The 16058-nt window shown below is 40.7% G+C and overlaps 1 protein-coding gene across 1 annotated transcript in view; it reads right to left on the reverse strand.

The window, feature by feature from the left end:
* The window catches only part of myrfl (myelin regulatory factor like), a gene marked incomplete at both ends in the record, with an annotated part of 49467 nt that overhangs the window by 13209 nt on the left and 20200 nt on the right, over positions 1-16058 (reverse strand). Inside the window, 4 exon segments of the mRNA XM_080022284.1 lie at positions 3853-3920; positions 4047-4196; positions 15038-15168; positions 15649-15758. Of these exon segments, the coding sequence (XP_079878410.1) occupies positions 3853-3920; positions 4047-4196; positions 15038-15168; positions 15649-15758 (459 nt within the window).

The following is a 16058-nucleotide window of genomic DNA, read 5'->3' on the forward strand; positions in this document are numbered from 1 at the left end:
TAGATGGATGATGGGTGGTTGCATGATGGATGATGGTCTGATGATGGATCGATAGATAATGGATGAGTGTTGGATGGTGGATGGATGGATGGATGAATGGATGGATAATGGCTGGATGACTGATGGATGATGGATGTTGGGGGAATGGATGGTTGCTGGACGGTGGATGTTGGATGACCTGTAGTGGGTGGTGGTGTTGTCGTCAGCAGAGGGAAAACGTTGCTGTCGCTGAAACACATTAGTACAAATCACACACATTAGTAGAATTTTTTTTTTTCAATTGCAAATTTTGAAATAATAAAAAAAAAACACATTTATAACAATGAATTGATCAATGGCTGAACTAAGAATGAACCAGAAAAAATACAAATAAACAATGAACGATAAACGTTTGGCAAAATACGATATACCAACAAATGATTCAAGACGAACAAACAATAATAAAAATGAACAATGAAGAAATTCATCTAAAACATTTTATATTCAACACATTTTCTGATGATCTGATTTCACTTGACATTTTAATAAAATGTCAATTAAATGCAATTTTCTTTGGTTAAACCAAGATGGCGGAAGATTATGACAGTTTAAAATTTTGAAATCCAGATTATAGATTATAGATCTAGAATCTTGATCTATAATCCTTAATCTGGATCTATCGATTATAGACAGTTCTGGATATGGTATCTAGTCATATAGTGACAGTTCTGTATATGTTATACACCAATCAGCCATAACATTAAAACCACAAATAACCACAAACACAGTGTAGCTTCCCCTCGTATTCTCAAAACAGCTGTGACATGGAGGCATGGACTCCACCAGACTCTGAAGGTGTCCTGTGGTATCTGGCACCAAGACGTTAGCAGCAGATCCTTTAAGTTCTGAAAGTTGGGGGGGGTGGGCCCATGGATCGGGCTTGTTGCTCCAGCACATCCCACAGATGCTCCATGGGATCGGACCCTAACCCCACCCATCCACATGATGTAGAAGAAAAGGTGATTCATCAGACCTCCACCTTCCTCCATTGCTCCATGGTCCAGTTGTGATGCTCCCGTGTCCATTGTAGGTGCTTTCAGGGGTGGACAGGGGTCAGCATGGACACTGTGAGCTCCCATACGCAGCAAGCTGCCATGCACTGTGTGTTCTACACCTTTCTATCATAGCACCATCCACTGTTTCACCACTTTGTGCTGCAGTAGTTCTTCTGTGGCATCAAACCAGATGGACTAGACTTCACTCCCCACGTGCATCAATGAGCCTTGGGCCTCAGGACCCTGTCGCCGGTTCACCGGTCGTCCTTCCTTGGACACTTTTGGGAGGTAGTATCCACTGCATAGTGGGAACAAACCTGTGGTTTTGGAGATGCTCCTTGATCCTCCTTGAAGATGATCCTTACGCTGCTTCAACTCATCAACTTCAACAACTGACTGTTCACTTGCTGCATCATATAATAATAATAATCATATATAACACTATATATAATAATAATCATTATAATAATAATATATATATAATTCATATAACAGTATACATACAGTATATATATATATATATATAATATATATATAACAGTATATATTATAATAATAATAATAATAAATAACAGTATATATATATAATTATATATAACAGTATTTATACAACAATAATATATAAGAGTATATACAGTATATAATAATAATATATCCCACCCCTTGACAGCTATCATTGATTATGAACAATGAAATTCACTTCACCTGTCAGTGTTAAGAATGTTGTGTCTGATTGGTGTGTGGAATCTAGTTATATAGTGATGTAGTCAGGTATATGTTATCTAGTTATATAGTGGCTATGTTATTTACAGGTACTCCTCACTTAACGACCGAGTTCCGTTCATAGCACCAGGTCATGAAGCGAATTAGTCGATTAGCGAGTACCTGTGTAATTTCACGGTAGGGGGACGTGGCTTGTATATATAGTGTATATAGTCTATATAGTGTATATAGTATATATACACTATATATATATAGTGTGTATATAGTGTATATAATGTTATTTCACGGAAAGGGGGCGTGGCGATTGAGAATGCTAGTGTAGTGAATACTGCGGGAATGAGACTGAGAACGGTGATGAGATGTACAGTGTATATAGTATATAGTATGTATAGTGTATATAGTGTGTATATATATATATATAGTGTTTATAGTATAAATGTATAGTATAAATGTGCAATATACGATATACAGTGTATATCGTATATTTATTGTATAGAGTATAGTATATATAGTATTCATACAGTGTATATAGCATATACAGTGTATATAGTGTATATAGTATATATAGTGTACATAGTACCATGTATAAAGTCTATATAGTGAATATAGTGTTTATAGTGTGTATAGTATGTATCGTACATATAGTGTATATAGCGAAAATAGAATATATAGTATATATATATATATATATATATATATATATATATATATAGTGTATATAGTGAAAAGAGAATATAGTGAATAGTGTATATATATAGTGTATATAGTGAATAAAGTATATATACAGTGTATATAGTATATATATAAATATATATTTAGTGTATTTAGTATATATACAGTGTTTATAGTATATATAGTGTATATAGTGTATATCGTATATACTGTATACAGTGTACATAGTATAGTGTATATAGTGTACATTGTATTTACTGTATACAGTGTACATAGTACACTGTATACAGTATAGTATATATAGTGTATACAGTATAGTGTATATAGTGAAAATAGTGTATATAGTGTATATAGTATGTATCGTATATATAGAGTATATAGTATATATAGTATATGTATAGTATATATAGTGAATATAGTGCATATATAGTATATATAGTGGTTAGGGTTATACTATAGTTATTATAGTTATACTATATATACTATATATACCATTTACACTATATATAGTGTAAATGGTATATATAGTATATATAGTATATATAGTGTATATAGTATATAGTGTATATAGTGTATGTAGTGTTTATAGTGTATATAGAATATATAGTATATATAGTGTATATAGTGTTTAAAGAGTGATGAGATGAGATGCTTGGTATTGTACACAGTGTACAATACAGACTGGTCAGAGAGCTGGTCCTAAATCTGATCGGTCGTTAAATAGGTAGGTCGTTAAGTGAGGAGTACCTGTAATTATATAATGATACAAAGCTATGTTAATATTCATAGTTTGAATTGTGTTTTCTTCAAGTATGTTTTCCTTGCACTGCATTCTCTGTCTGGTTGTAAGATTAAATAATGTAATGCTATTTAAAATTACTTTTAGGAGGATTTAAATGTATATTTAATACAACACAGTCAATTAATTCTATTATATAATTATAGGACCCAGAATCGCGATTGTGGCGCCTCCCCTTGCGGCTGCCTGCGCGAGCACCTTGTGTCGATTACGCACATTTTGGTATTTTTTAGTATTTATAGAGCTTATTGTGCGTAATCACCGGGTGTCTTGACATTTCACTGCATATATGTATGAACGTATGTATATGTATGTGACAAATAATCTCTTGAACTTGAACTTGAACTTGATGTAGTTCTGTGTATGTCATATAGTTATAAAGTAAGAACTATAGACCCAGATTATGGTTTACACATCCAGATTTAGGATAAGAGATCCAAATCAAGGATTGTAGATCCAGATTAGGGATTATAGAACCATATGAAGGACTATAGATCCAGATGAAGGATTATAGATCCAGGTGATGGTTTTTCGATCCAGATTGGGGATTATAGATCCAGATTAAGGACTATTGATCCAGATTAAAGATTATAGATCCAGATGATGGATGGTGTGGCCACCTGCTTCCTGTGTCGAAGCCGCCATCTTCCTGTCGCAGCGTCAGCAGGTAGAGTGCCGTGATGGAGATCACACTGTGCACGAACACACACACACACACACACATACACACACACACAGAAACACACACACAACGGTGAGGCCTCGTACATCCCACTTAATGTCTGCTGTGTAAACAGGAAGTGATGTTGGTGTCTCACCAGAGAGCCATGGTGGCCAGCAGGGTGAACACACTGGCCTGAAACACCTTGTGCTGCAGGACCTGGACCGGCCTGGAGCCCCAGCACCCCTTGTTGCGCCGACCAGGGAGCTGCAGGGGCGGGGCCTTAACGGAGGGCGGCGTAGGCTTCCTGTTCAGATGTTTTATTCACACAAAACTAAAACTTTAGTTAGATATGATACATAACGATAGTTATGTAGTTCTGTATATAGTATGTCGTTTTATAGTGGTTATGTTATATATTCATAAAGTGATGTTTTTCTGTCTATGGTATCTAGTTACATAGTGTCTGTTATATCTAGTTATATAGTGGCTATGGAATGTAGTGGTCTATGTTATATAGTTATATAGTGATGTAGTTTTGTATATGTTAGACTGTATAGTTATATGGTGATGTAGCTAGTTATATAGTATATGGTATGTCATTATATAGTGATGTAGTTCTGTATATGGTATCTAGTCATACAGTGATGTAGTTCAGTATATTGTATCTAGTTACATAGGATGTAGCTCTAGATATGGTATCTACTAATATAGAAACAGATAAAGAAGAAACAGTCTTTATTCTTTATGGTGGCCGGTGAAATGGATCCTCTGCATTTGACCCATCCTGGCTTATCCTTCCTCCAGCCAGGAGCAGTGGGCAGCGTACGTGGACACGCCCGGGGACCAGGTGATAAGTGTCCATCGCTGGTCAGACCATGATGGGTGCATGTTTTTGAGGGGGGTCCTTACTGACATGAGGGAAACCCCATGTGAGCACAGGGAGAACATGCAAACTCCACACAGAAAGGCTCCTATTTGAGAGATAACCCGCCGGAGCACGGTGCCAACAGCGCCCCAGGCAGGAATCGAACCTAGGACCTTCTTGATGTGAGGCAGCAGTGCAATGCACTGCGCCACCGTGCCACAAGATAAGTCTGGGTTTTCCTCCTTGACATTACTTTTAACTAAGTATTGCAGGAAATATGTAGGGACCTATGTAGCACCTATAATTGATCTCCCGCAGGAATTGGTTGTTCATACCCAGCGTGGTTCCTTTCAGTTCTTGTCCTTTGCTTTTAACGAGATCAATGTGCTTGAATTGTTCAAACTTAGTAATGATGGAGCGGGGACGGTTCCCCAGGCGATATCACAGTTGGTGAACCTGGTGAAGAGTAATCTTCAAGGTGTCCCTGGGGAGTTTCAGGGTGGTGTGGAGGAAGTCTTTCATCATGTTTTCTGGGTACTTGGTGTTCTCTGGGATCCCAGAAAATACTTCTGCATTGGATATCCAGAATAGTCTTTCATTGTTTCATTTTTTTTTTTAAACTCCATCTCTGTTGTGAGACACTACGCAGGGTTTTTGAGATCTTTCTGCATTCGAGCAGTGCACAAACTCATGCCTGGCTTTGATCACCTGAGATGGCCTCGAGGAGCGGACCAAGCATCCAGCGTCTTGTTAATATCACCCAGGACCTTCTTGCTGTGAGGCAGCAGTGCAATGCACTGCGCCACCGTGCAGTGATGTAGTTACGAGTGTGAGTTACGAGCGCAACATACGAGTTTTCCGAGTTACGAGTTGTCATTCCGTCGATTTCTTGTATTGATTTGCGAGAAAAAATTTGAGTTAGGAGGAGCAAGCTTCAGGTGTCGCCGCTGGTCGGCTTGGCGAGCGAATGCGGCCAGCATCCCGCATCTCACTCCTTCACTTCACGTGGTTACCTGAGCGTGGAAGCATCTCTTTTGTGTTTTGTGCTCACATTTTGTGCTTTTTGTGCAGTTATTTGCCATTATTTTTTTCGAACCATGGGTCCGAAATAAGTAAGTGCTGAAAAGAAGAAGTGGATGATGCCATTGACTTAAAGCGCAAAATAATAGAAAAACATGAGCAAGGTGTGCGTGTGATATAATTGGAGAGGCAGTACGAGTGTAGTACTTCTACGATATGTACCATACTGAAGCAGAAGGAGACGATAAAGGCTACTACGCCAGCGAAGAGCGTTAAAATAATGTCTAAGCTGCGGACCGCTGTCCATGAAAAGATGGAGAATATGCTGTTGATGTGGTTGACGGAGAAGCAGCTCACAGGAGATAACGTGACAGAGGGTATCATCTGCGAGAAGGCAAAAATTATCTACACGTTGTCTTTTATTGTGTTTTATTATGTTTTTATACCATATTTGTTATTTATAAATACATTTTTCTTATTTAAAAACACGTAACAAAAAAAATTATGGTGTTTTTTTGGGGCTGGAACGGATTAATGGCATTTCAATTAATTTCAATGGGGAAATTTTATTTGCTCTACGAGCAGATTGAATTACGAGCTCTGTCACGGAACTAATTAAACTCGTAAGTCAAAGTACCATTGTACATACTTCCATACATATATGCAGTGAAATGTCAATGCAACACACCCGTTGATTACGCACAATATGTTCTAGACTAAACACAGTAGCTACCAAATTGTTACTGGACTAACTAACTGATTACTAAAATGTAATGGTATAAGTAAATTGAATAATATGGAAAAAATGGCGTCCTCAGTTATAATCCTCTCCTAAAGACCACAATCAGCTCCTTAGATTTGCTGACGTTCAGGAGGAGGCTGTTGTCCAGGCACAAGAGTGACAGGTCAGTGACCTCCTCGCGGTAGGCCTTCTCATCATCGTCAATGATCAGGCCCATCACGAAGGTGTTGTCAGCAAACTTGATGATGGTGTTGGAGCTGGACCTGGTCACACAGTCATGTGTGTACAGGGAGCACAGTAGGGGGCTGAGGACACAGCCCTGGGGGGATCCTGTGTTCAGGGTGAAGGAGCTGGACATGTGCCTCCCCACTCTAACCACCTGGGGCCTGACTGTGAGGAAGTCCAGTATTCGTAGTAGTCTGCAGCCCGTGCCACAAGCATCTGGTGTCCCGTTGCTCCATCTGTAGCTCCACTATGTCTCTGTATGTCCATTTGGCGTACTTTACCGCCCTCCCCAGATTGTACGACGCTGCTTTGTAATTGTCCATGTTTCCAGATACAAGACCTTCGTTGTAAGAAGCCGTGCGAGTATTCAGAGCGCAGCAGATGGATTTATCGACCCACGGTTTCTGGTTCGGAAAAATCCAGACCTTCACCCTGGGAACGATGCTGTCTGCCCACGTAGTTATGAAGCTCACAGTTACTTCCGTAAACTTGCTGACGTCACTGCAGCTTGATTGGAACATGTCCCAATCTACGTCAGTAGGAGCGTCCTGAAGCGTGGCCTCTGACTGGTCCGACCACCGCTTTATGTTGCTCGTCACCACCGATTCACGCTCGATTCACGGCTTGTAAACAGGAGCCAGTGATGATTTCCCAAAAGCAGGGAGCGAGACAGTCTTGTATCCATTCTTGTGCGGTGTGTAACAGTGGTCCAAAGTTCTATCTTCCTAGTGGCACACGTGATGTGTTGGTAGAAATTAGGCAGAACTTTTTTAAGGTTCACCTTGTTAAACTCCCCAGTCACCACCACAGCCACGTTGGGATGTTCAATGTGAAGTCAGCACAACACATCATATAGGTTTGATATTGCTGTGTCCGTGTCCGCTTGCAGTGAAAAAGAAACGGCTGTGATGATGACCATGCTGAATTCCGGGGGGGAGGTAGAATTGACGGCATGAGATGGTCAGCTGTTCTGGGTTTGGCGAGCAGAAGCAGGAGAAAGTCTTGATGTTATTGAGGTTACACCAGCAGCTGTATATCAGGCAGACGCCTCCACCCTTGGATTTTCCCGACTCCTCCAACCTGTCGGCGCGAAACACGGAGAAGGACTCGGCTGCATGTATGGCGTGGTCCGGCACCAGCGGGTTCAGTCATGTCTCCGTCAGGCAGAGGACGCAACAGTTTCTCGTATCCCGTTGTAATTTTATCCTCACTGGAAACTCATCCATCTTGTTCTCCAGAGACTGAACTTTGGCAAGAAGGATGCTTGGCAGAGGTGAACCGTAAGGTTGCCTCCACATTCTGACCCGAATGCCGCTTCGTTTACCACGATGCTTCCTCCGTGGGCCTTCGTGGAAGAGCAGCTCCATTGCTGTTGTTGTTGTTGCTGTTGTTGTTGTGAGCGTTAGCGCGTATAAAAAGTTAAAAAAAATGTTTTATCAGGCAAAACTTTAAATCCACAACTGGATTGTGGCTGTAGGAGAGCACTGCCAATGATTTTTTGGCGGACTTAGTGATAAGCAAAGGAAAAAAATTCTATGTGTGTAGTCAACACAGAGCACCCGCAGGCAGCCGCAGGGGGCAGCAGATCGCAATAAAGTTAGGAAGTTAAAAGTTATAAGTTCTGTATATTGTACCTAGTTATATAGTGACGTAGTTCTGTATATGGTATCTAGTTATATAGTGATGTAGTTCTGTATATGTTATATAGTAATTTAGTGATGTAGTTCTGTATATGTTATGTAGTTATATAATGATGTAGTTCTGTGTATGTCATAAAGCTATATAGTGATGTACTTCTGTGTATGTTATCTAGTTATATAGTGATGTTTTTAGGCCCATGGCCTCCCAGCACCACTAGAGGCCACTCTTGACCCATCCACGGCTCCTCCCTTAGACCAATTTCACACACCTGGGATCAATTACCTTCATCACCCACACAGTATTTATTCTCCAGATTCCCCAGTCACTCATTGCCAGACCGTCAACGGACTTACGTAAGTTGTACTGCTACTGGCCAGTTCCTAGTTCCTAGTTCCTAGCTCCTAGTTCCTAGTCCTAGTGCTTCTTCCAAGTTCCTAGTTCATGTCTCCTTGTTTCGTCTTCCCCTAACCTGCTTGTCTCCTCTCGTCGACCAAGTCTTTCCGTCCCTCCCATCCAGCCCGGTTCCCTGTCTCTCCACCCGGATCATAGACACCTCCTTCTCGGTCGTCATCATCCCTGCCCTGCCCTGCTCCATCTCTACCTGACCGAGTCCCTCCGGTCATCTCCACCGTGTGGTCTAATAAACATCCTTCATCTGCCTCCCATCTCTCTGTGTCGTGCATTTGGGTCCCTCCTAGCTCCGTTCTTAACAGACATAGCTCTGGATATGATATATAGTTATATAGTGATCTAGTTCTGTATATGGTATTTAGTTATATGGTGACATGGCTCTGTATATGGTATCGAGTAATATAGTGATGTAATTCTGTATATGGTATCTAGTTATATATTGACGAAGTTCTGTATGTTATAAAGTTTATGATTACTTGGTTCTGTACATGTTATATAATTCTCTTGTGACGTAGCTCTGTATATGGTATCTAGTTATACAGTATAGTGACAAAGCTCTGTATATTGTATCTAGTTATATAGTTACATAGTTCTGTATCTGTTACATAGTTATATAGTGATGTCATTCTGTATATGGTATCTAGTTATCTAGTTATATAGTGATGTAGTTCTGTGTATGTTATATAGTAATATTGTGATTGTGAGTGGCGATAGTGCCGGCGCTCTGGTCGACTTTTGCACATTTTAGCATTTTTTTCCGTTTTAATCATAATGTCTGCCAAAGAAACATCGGCAGTTACCTCTTACGGTCGCGATGCACTCATGGATATCAAAACTTCCCTAAACGAACAACTTTGGGAGTTTTTATCGGTGGAAGCAGAGTGGCCGGCTGAAATTCTACGCGGGAAGAGACTCAACCACAACAACAAAAATGGAGCCGCTGTTCCACGAGCGGGCCCACAGAGGAAGCACCGTGGTAAACGAGGCAGCATTCAGGTCAGAATGAGGATGCAAGCTTACCGTCCACCTCTGCCAAGCATCCTTCTGCCAACGTTCAGTCTCTGGAGAACAAAATGGATGAACTTCGAGCGAGGATTAAATTCCAATGAGACACAAAGTACTGGTGACCAGACCGGACTTTAACAGGGCCAACCTGAAAAAAGTTCTGCCTAATTTCCACCAACACATCACGTGTGCCACTAGGGGGGATCGAACTTTGGACCATTGCTACACACCGTACAAGAACGGATACAAGACTGTCTCGCTCCCTGCTTTCGGGAAATCTGACTACGCCACGATCTCGCTGGTTCCCGTTAACAGGCCTTTGATCGCGCGAGAACTGGTGGTGACGAGGGAAGTGAAGAGGTGGACGGACCAATCAGAGGCTGCGCTTCAGGACGCACTCGCTGACGTAGACTGGAACATGTTCCAATCAAGTTCAAGTGACATCAGCGGGTTTACGGATGTAGCGGTGAGTTATGTGGCTACGATAGCAGACAGCGTCGTTCCCGCGGTAAAAGTTTGGATATTTCCAAACCAGAAACCATGGGTTGATAAATCCATCTGCTGCGCTCTGAATGCTCGCACGGCCGCTTACAACGACGGTCTTGTATCCGGAAATATGGACAATTACAAAGCGGCGTTGTACAGTCTGCAGAGGGCGGTGAAGGACGCCAAATGGATGTACCGAGAGACTGTGGAGCTACAGATGGAGCGGGGGGACACAAGACGCTTGTGGCAGGGGCTGCGGACAATAACAAACTACAAGAGCAGCTCCTCCACAGCCACAAGGTTGGACGCCTCCCTAGCCAACAGACTGAACTCCTTTTATGCATGGTTTGAGTCTGGCAACAGCACCACTAGCTCGCCAGCTAATTGGAGTTACACCGCTGAGGATGAGCGCGCACTTTCAGTGTCCGTGCACAAGGTCAGGAACGCTCTTATGCGGGTGAATACCAGGAAAGCTGCTGGCCCAGATGGCATATCTGTGCGAGTACTGAAAAGCTATGCTAACCAGCTAGCTCTGGTGTTCACTACAATATTCCCTGGCTGGATCAGTGGTCCCATCCTGCTTCAAGAGGTCCACCGTCGTTCCTGTCCCGAAGATCGCCTCTCCTGCCTGCCTGAATGACTACCGTCCGGTGGCCCTCACCTCGGTGGTCATGAAGTGTTTAGAGAGGCTGATTAAGGATTATATCTGCGCCTCCCTCCTCCGCACTTTGGACCCGTTGCAGTTTGCGTACCGGCAGAACAGATCCACGGATGACGCGGTCTCCCAGGTACTGCACACCACACTCACGCACCTGGATGGCCAGAAGGGGGCCTATGTGAGATTGCTGTTCATCGATTATAGTTCAGCTTTCAACACCATAGTTCCCACCAAACTGGCTGTCAAGCTGCAGGAGCTTGGACTGAATACTCCGCTGTGTGCCTGGATCCTGGACTTCCTCACAGCCCGGCCCCAAGTGGTTAGAATGGGGAAGCACATGTCCAGCTCTCTCACTCTGAATACAGGATCCCCCCAGGGTTGCGTCCTCAGCCCCCTACTGTACTGCCTGTACACACATGACTGTGTGGCCAGGTCCAGCTCCAACACCATCATCAAGTTTGCTGACGACACCTTTGTCGTGGGCCTGATCACCGACTGCGATGAGAAGGCCTACCGTGAGGAGGTGGCTGACCTGTCACTCTGGTGCCAGGACAACAGCCTCCACCTGAACGTCAGCAAAACTAAGAAGCTGATTGTGGACTTTAGGCGAGGATTACAATCGAGGACGCACACGCCCTTGGTGATTAATGGGACTTCTGTCGACAGGGTGAGCAGCTTCAAGTACCTGGGAGTCCACATCACAGAGGACTTAACGTGGACTTTACAACGAGACACTCTGGTGAGAAAGGCGAGGCAGGGTCTTTACCATCTCAGGCAACTGAGGAAATTCCGGGTCTCGGTGAACATCGTAGTAGTAGTAGCAGAGCCTGCAGGATCATGAAGGATCCTCATCACCCCAACAACTGCGGTGGAGCAAGAGCCTCCACAGCCACACAGAGACTGAGATGGAGTTTTTTCCCGCAAGCCTTTAGAACTGTCAATGCTGACCTCACCAGGGGTCCTCACTGAGCCACACACAAAGGCTCCACTATCTTCTCTACTGTATGTAGCATACTGTACCGCAAACTGTGTCACTTTTCTGGGTTGTTCGGTGATACCATATTGCTGCACCGTACTGTTGTATACTGTGCTGTATTATCCCACAAACAGGACCTCACATGATCACATGCCACTTTAATGCACATATCTGTATATACATAATTGCCTATCTCATTTACATAAGTCTATCCCATATACGTAAGCCTATTCCCTTTATTGATTCCATTTTATTTTATTTTATTTTATTTTATTTTATTTGATATATTTTTATTTTATTCTATAAGTATTCGACTTACTGTATTATGTTTTAGGAATCAGTTTGTTGGTCTAGTAGAAAGAAATTTTCCTAGGACATATTGTGTGTAATCACCGGGTGCGTTGCATTAAATTTCACTGCATATATGTATGAAAGTATGTATATGTATGTGACGAATAAACCTCTTGAATCTTGAATCTTGAATATTGATGTAGTTATGTGTATGGTATCTAGTTATATTGTAAAGTTGCTCTGTATATGGTATCTAGTTAAATCGTGATGTAATTGTTAATGATATATAGTTATAGTGATGTAGCTCTGTATATGGTATCATGTGATAAAGAGACGGAGCTCTATATATGGTACATGTTATATAGTGACGTAGTTCTGTGCATGTAAATAGTTATATACTGATGTACTTCTGTAAGCAGTATCTAGTTATGAAGCGACGTAGCTCTGTATATTGTATCAAGTTTTTTATAGTGACGTAATTGTGAATGTTATCTAGTTATACAGTGACGTAATTCTGTATACAAAATCTAGTTATAAAGTGACGTAGCTCTGTATATGGTATCTAGTTATATAGTGATGTAGTTCTGTACATGTATATAGTTATAGAGTGATGTAATTCTGTATACAGTATCTAGTTATGAAGTGACGTAGCTCTGTATATGGTAACGAGTTATATAGAGACGTAGCTCTGTATATGCTATCTAGTTATATAGTGACGTAGTTCTGTGCATGTATATAGTTATAGAGTGATGTAAGTCTGTATGGTATCTAGTTATATGGTGACATAGTTCTGTATATGTTATATAGTTAAATAGTGACATAGTTCTGTGTATGTAATATAGTTATATAGTGAGGTAGTTTTCTATATGGTTTCTAGTGATAAAGTGACATAGTTCTGTATATGTTATATAGTTCTATTGTGGTGTAGTTCTGTATATCGTAGATCCTATTTACAGAGCTACGTCACTATCTAACTGTATAGTGACGTATCTCTGTATATGGTATCTAGGTATATAGTGACTTAGCTCTGTATATGTTATCTCCCTATTTAGTGACATAGTTCTCTGCATGTTATATAGTTATATAGTGATGTACTTTATATGGTATCTAGTTACTCTAAAGTGAGGTAGTTCTGTATATAGTATCTGGTTATATATTGATGTAGTTGTTAATATGTTAGATGGTTATATGGTGACGTAGTTCTGTTTTCTGTTATATAGCAATATAGTGACGTAGTTTTGGTTATATAGTGACGTCGCTCTGTATATAGTATCTTCCATATACAGAGCTACACCACTATATAACTATTTAACATGTACAGAACTACATCACTATATAACTATATAACGTACACAGAACCACGTCACCAAAATATTAGATACTATATTCAGAGCTACGTCACTATATACTACTATATAACTATCTAGTGACCTAGTACAGTAAATGGTATCTAGTTATATAAAGACGTAGTTCTGTATATGGTATCTAGTTATATAGCTCTCTATATTGTATCTAGTTATAGAGTGATGTAGTTCTGTATATGTTATATAGAGACGTAGTTCTTGATATGGTATGTCGTTATTAACATTACATTAAGTCATTGATCAGACGCTTTTATCCAAAGCCACTTACAATTGTTCAAACAGCGACGGACGCAGCCGTCAGGAGCAATTAGGGGTTAAGTGTCTTGCTCAAGGACACTACAGCATGCTAGCAGGAGGAGCCTGGGATTGAACCAGCAACCTTTAGATCACTAGACCACCAGCTCTACCGCCTGAGCTACCATCCCCAAGTGATGTATGATTAAGTGATGTAGCTCTGTACATGGTATCCAGTTATAAAGTGACGTAGTTCTGTGCATGTACGTATATAGTAACATAGTGATGTACTTCTGTATATGGTATTTGGTTATAAAGTGACATAGCTCTGTGTATGGTTTCTAGTTATAAAGTGATGTAGCTCTGTATATTGTATGTAATTATATAGTGATGTAGTTCTGTACATGTTATGTACAGATGTACTTCTGGATACAGTATCTAGTTATGAAGTGACGTAGCTCTGTATATGGTATCTATTTATATAGTGATGTAACTCTGTATAATGTATATAGTTACTGTATATAGTGATGTTGTTGTGAATATGTTTTTGTTTAATAGTTATATTGTGACATAGTTATGATATGTTATCTTGTTATATAGTGACATAGCTCTGTATATGGTATCTCCTTATATAGAGACATAGTTCTGTTTATGGTATATAGTTATATAGTGATGTAGCTCTATATATGCTAGCTACAGTAGTTATATAGTGACATAGTTCTGTGTATGGTATCTAATTATATAGTGACGTAGTTCTGTGCATGTTATATAGTTATATAATGATGTACTTCTGTATATGGTCTCTAGTTATAAAGTGATCTAGCTCTGTATAGTGTATATATAGTAGTTATATAGTGATGTAGTTGTGAATGCTAAATAGTAATAGTATAGTAGATGTAATTTTGAATATGTTATATAGTTATATAATGACGTAGTTCTACTTATATAGTCACATAGAACTGTATATAGTATCTACCATATACAGATCTACACCACTATATAACTATATAACATATACAGAACTACATCACTATATAACTATATAACATACACAGAACTATGTCACTATATAACTTGATACCATATACAGAACTACCTCACTATATAAATACTATATACCTATATAGTGACGTAGCTCTGTATATGGTATCTGGCTATATAGTGACGTAGTCCTGTATATGGTATCTAGTTATATAATGACAGTAGTTGTGTAGTTGTGGTGCTCACCCCTTGGACAGGCTCTTCAGTCTTCCTAGTCTGCTGTTCCAAACCTCCAGGCCCTGGATTCTGGTCTCCAGGTTGTCGGTCAGTTTGCAAAGCTGCTTCACGGCCCCCACGTTCTCCATGAAGATCTGCTCCTGGGGGGAGTTAGAGGGGTCTTCTAACCCTTCTTTCACATGTACTTCTACACCTTCTTCTACAGCTCCTTCTACTTCTTATTTTCCAACTCCTTGTACGGCTTCCTTTTTCTACACCTTTTTCAACTCCTTGTCCAACACTTTCTACATCTTCTACAGCTCCTTCTACACCTTCTTCTACAACTCCTTCTACACCTTCTTCAACAGCGCCTTCTACAGCTCATTCTACACCTTCTTCTATAGCTCCTTCTACACCTTCTTCCATAGCTCCCTCTACACCTTCTTCTGCAGCTTATTCTACACCCTCTTCGACACCTTCTCCACCTTGTTCTTCATCTTGCTCTCGATCACCACGTTCTACCCTCCTGTTCTCCACTGCATCGAGCACCGTGAATGAATGTTGCTGACACAAAGTGACCAATGAGAAACAGGAAGTCACCAGTCAGAAACAGGAAATGACCAGTCAGAAAAAGGAAGTACCTTGTCCACCATTAGGAAGTTGTTGATTTTCTCTCCGTCGGAGCAGGTGACATCGCCCACTTCCTTCACCGCAGCCGGAAGTAGCTCCAGCACTTCCTGTGCAATGATACCTGCAGCAGAAAGTACTTGTTACAGTCCTACAGTTCATTCTACTGTAGTAGCATTGTAGTAGTACTGTAGTAGTATTGTAGTACTATAGTAGTCATACTCTAGTAGTATTGTAGTACTCTAGTTGTAGTACTGTATTAGTAGTACTCCAGTAGAAGTACTGTAGTAATATTGTAGTACTCTAGTAGTGGTATTGTAGTAGCATTGCAGCACTCCAGTAGTTGTACTGTATTAGTATTGTAGTACTCCATTAGTATTACTGTCATAGTATTGTGTACTCAAATAGTAGTACTGTAGTAGTA

This window comes from Zeus faber, assembly GCF_960531495.2.
Source record: "Zeus faber genome assembly, chromosome: 21".
Lineage (NCBI taxonomy): Eukaryota > Metazoa > Chordata > Actinopteri > Zeiformes > Zeidae > Zeus > Zeus faber.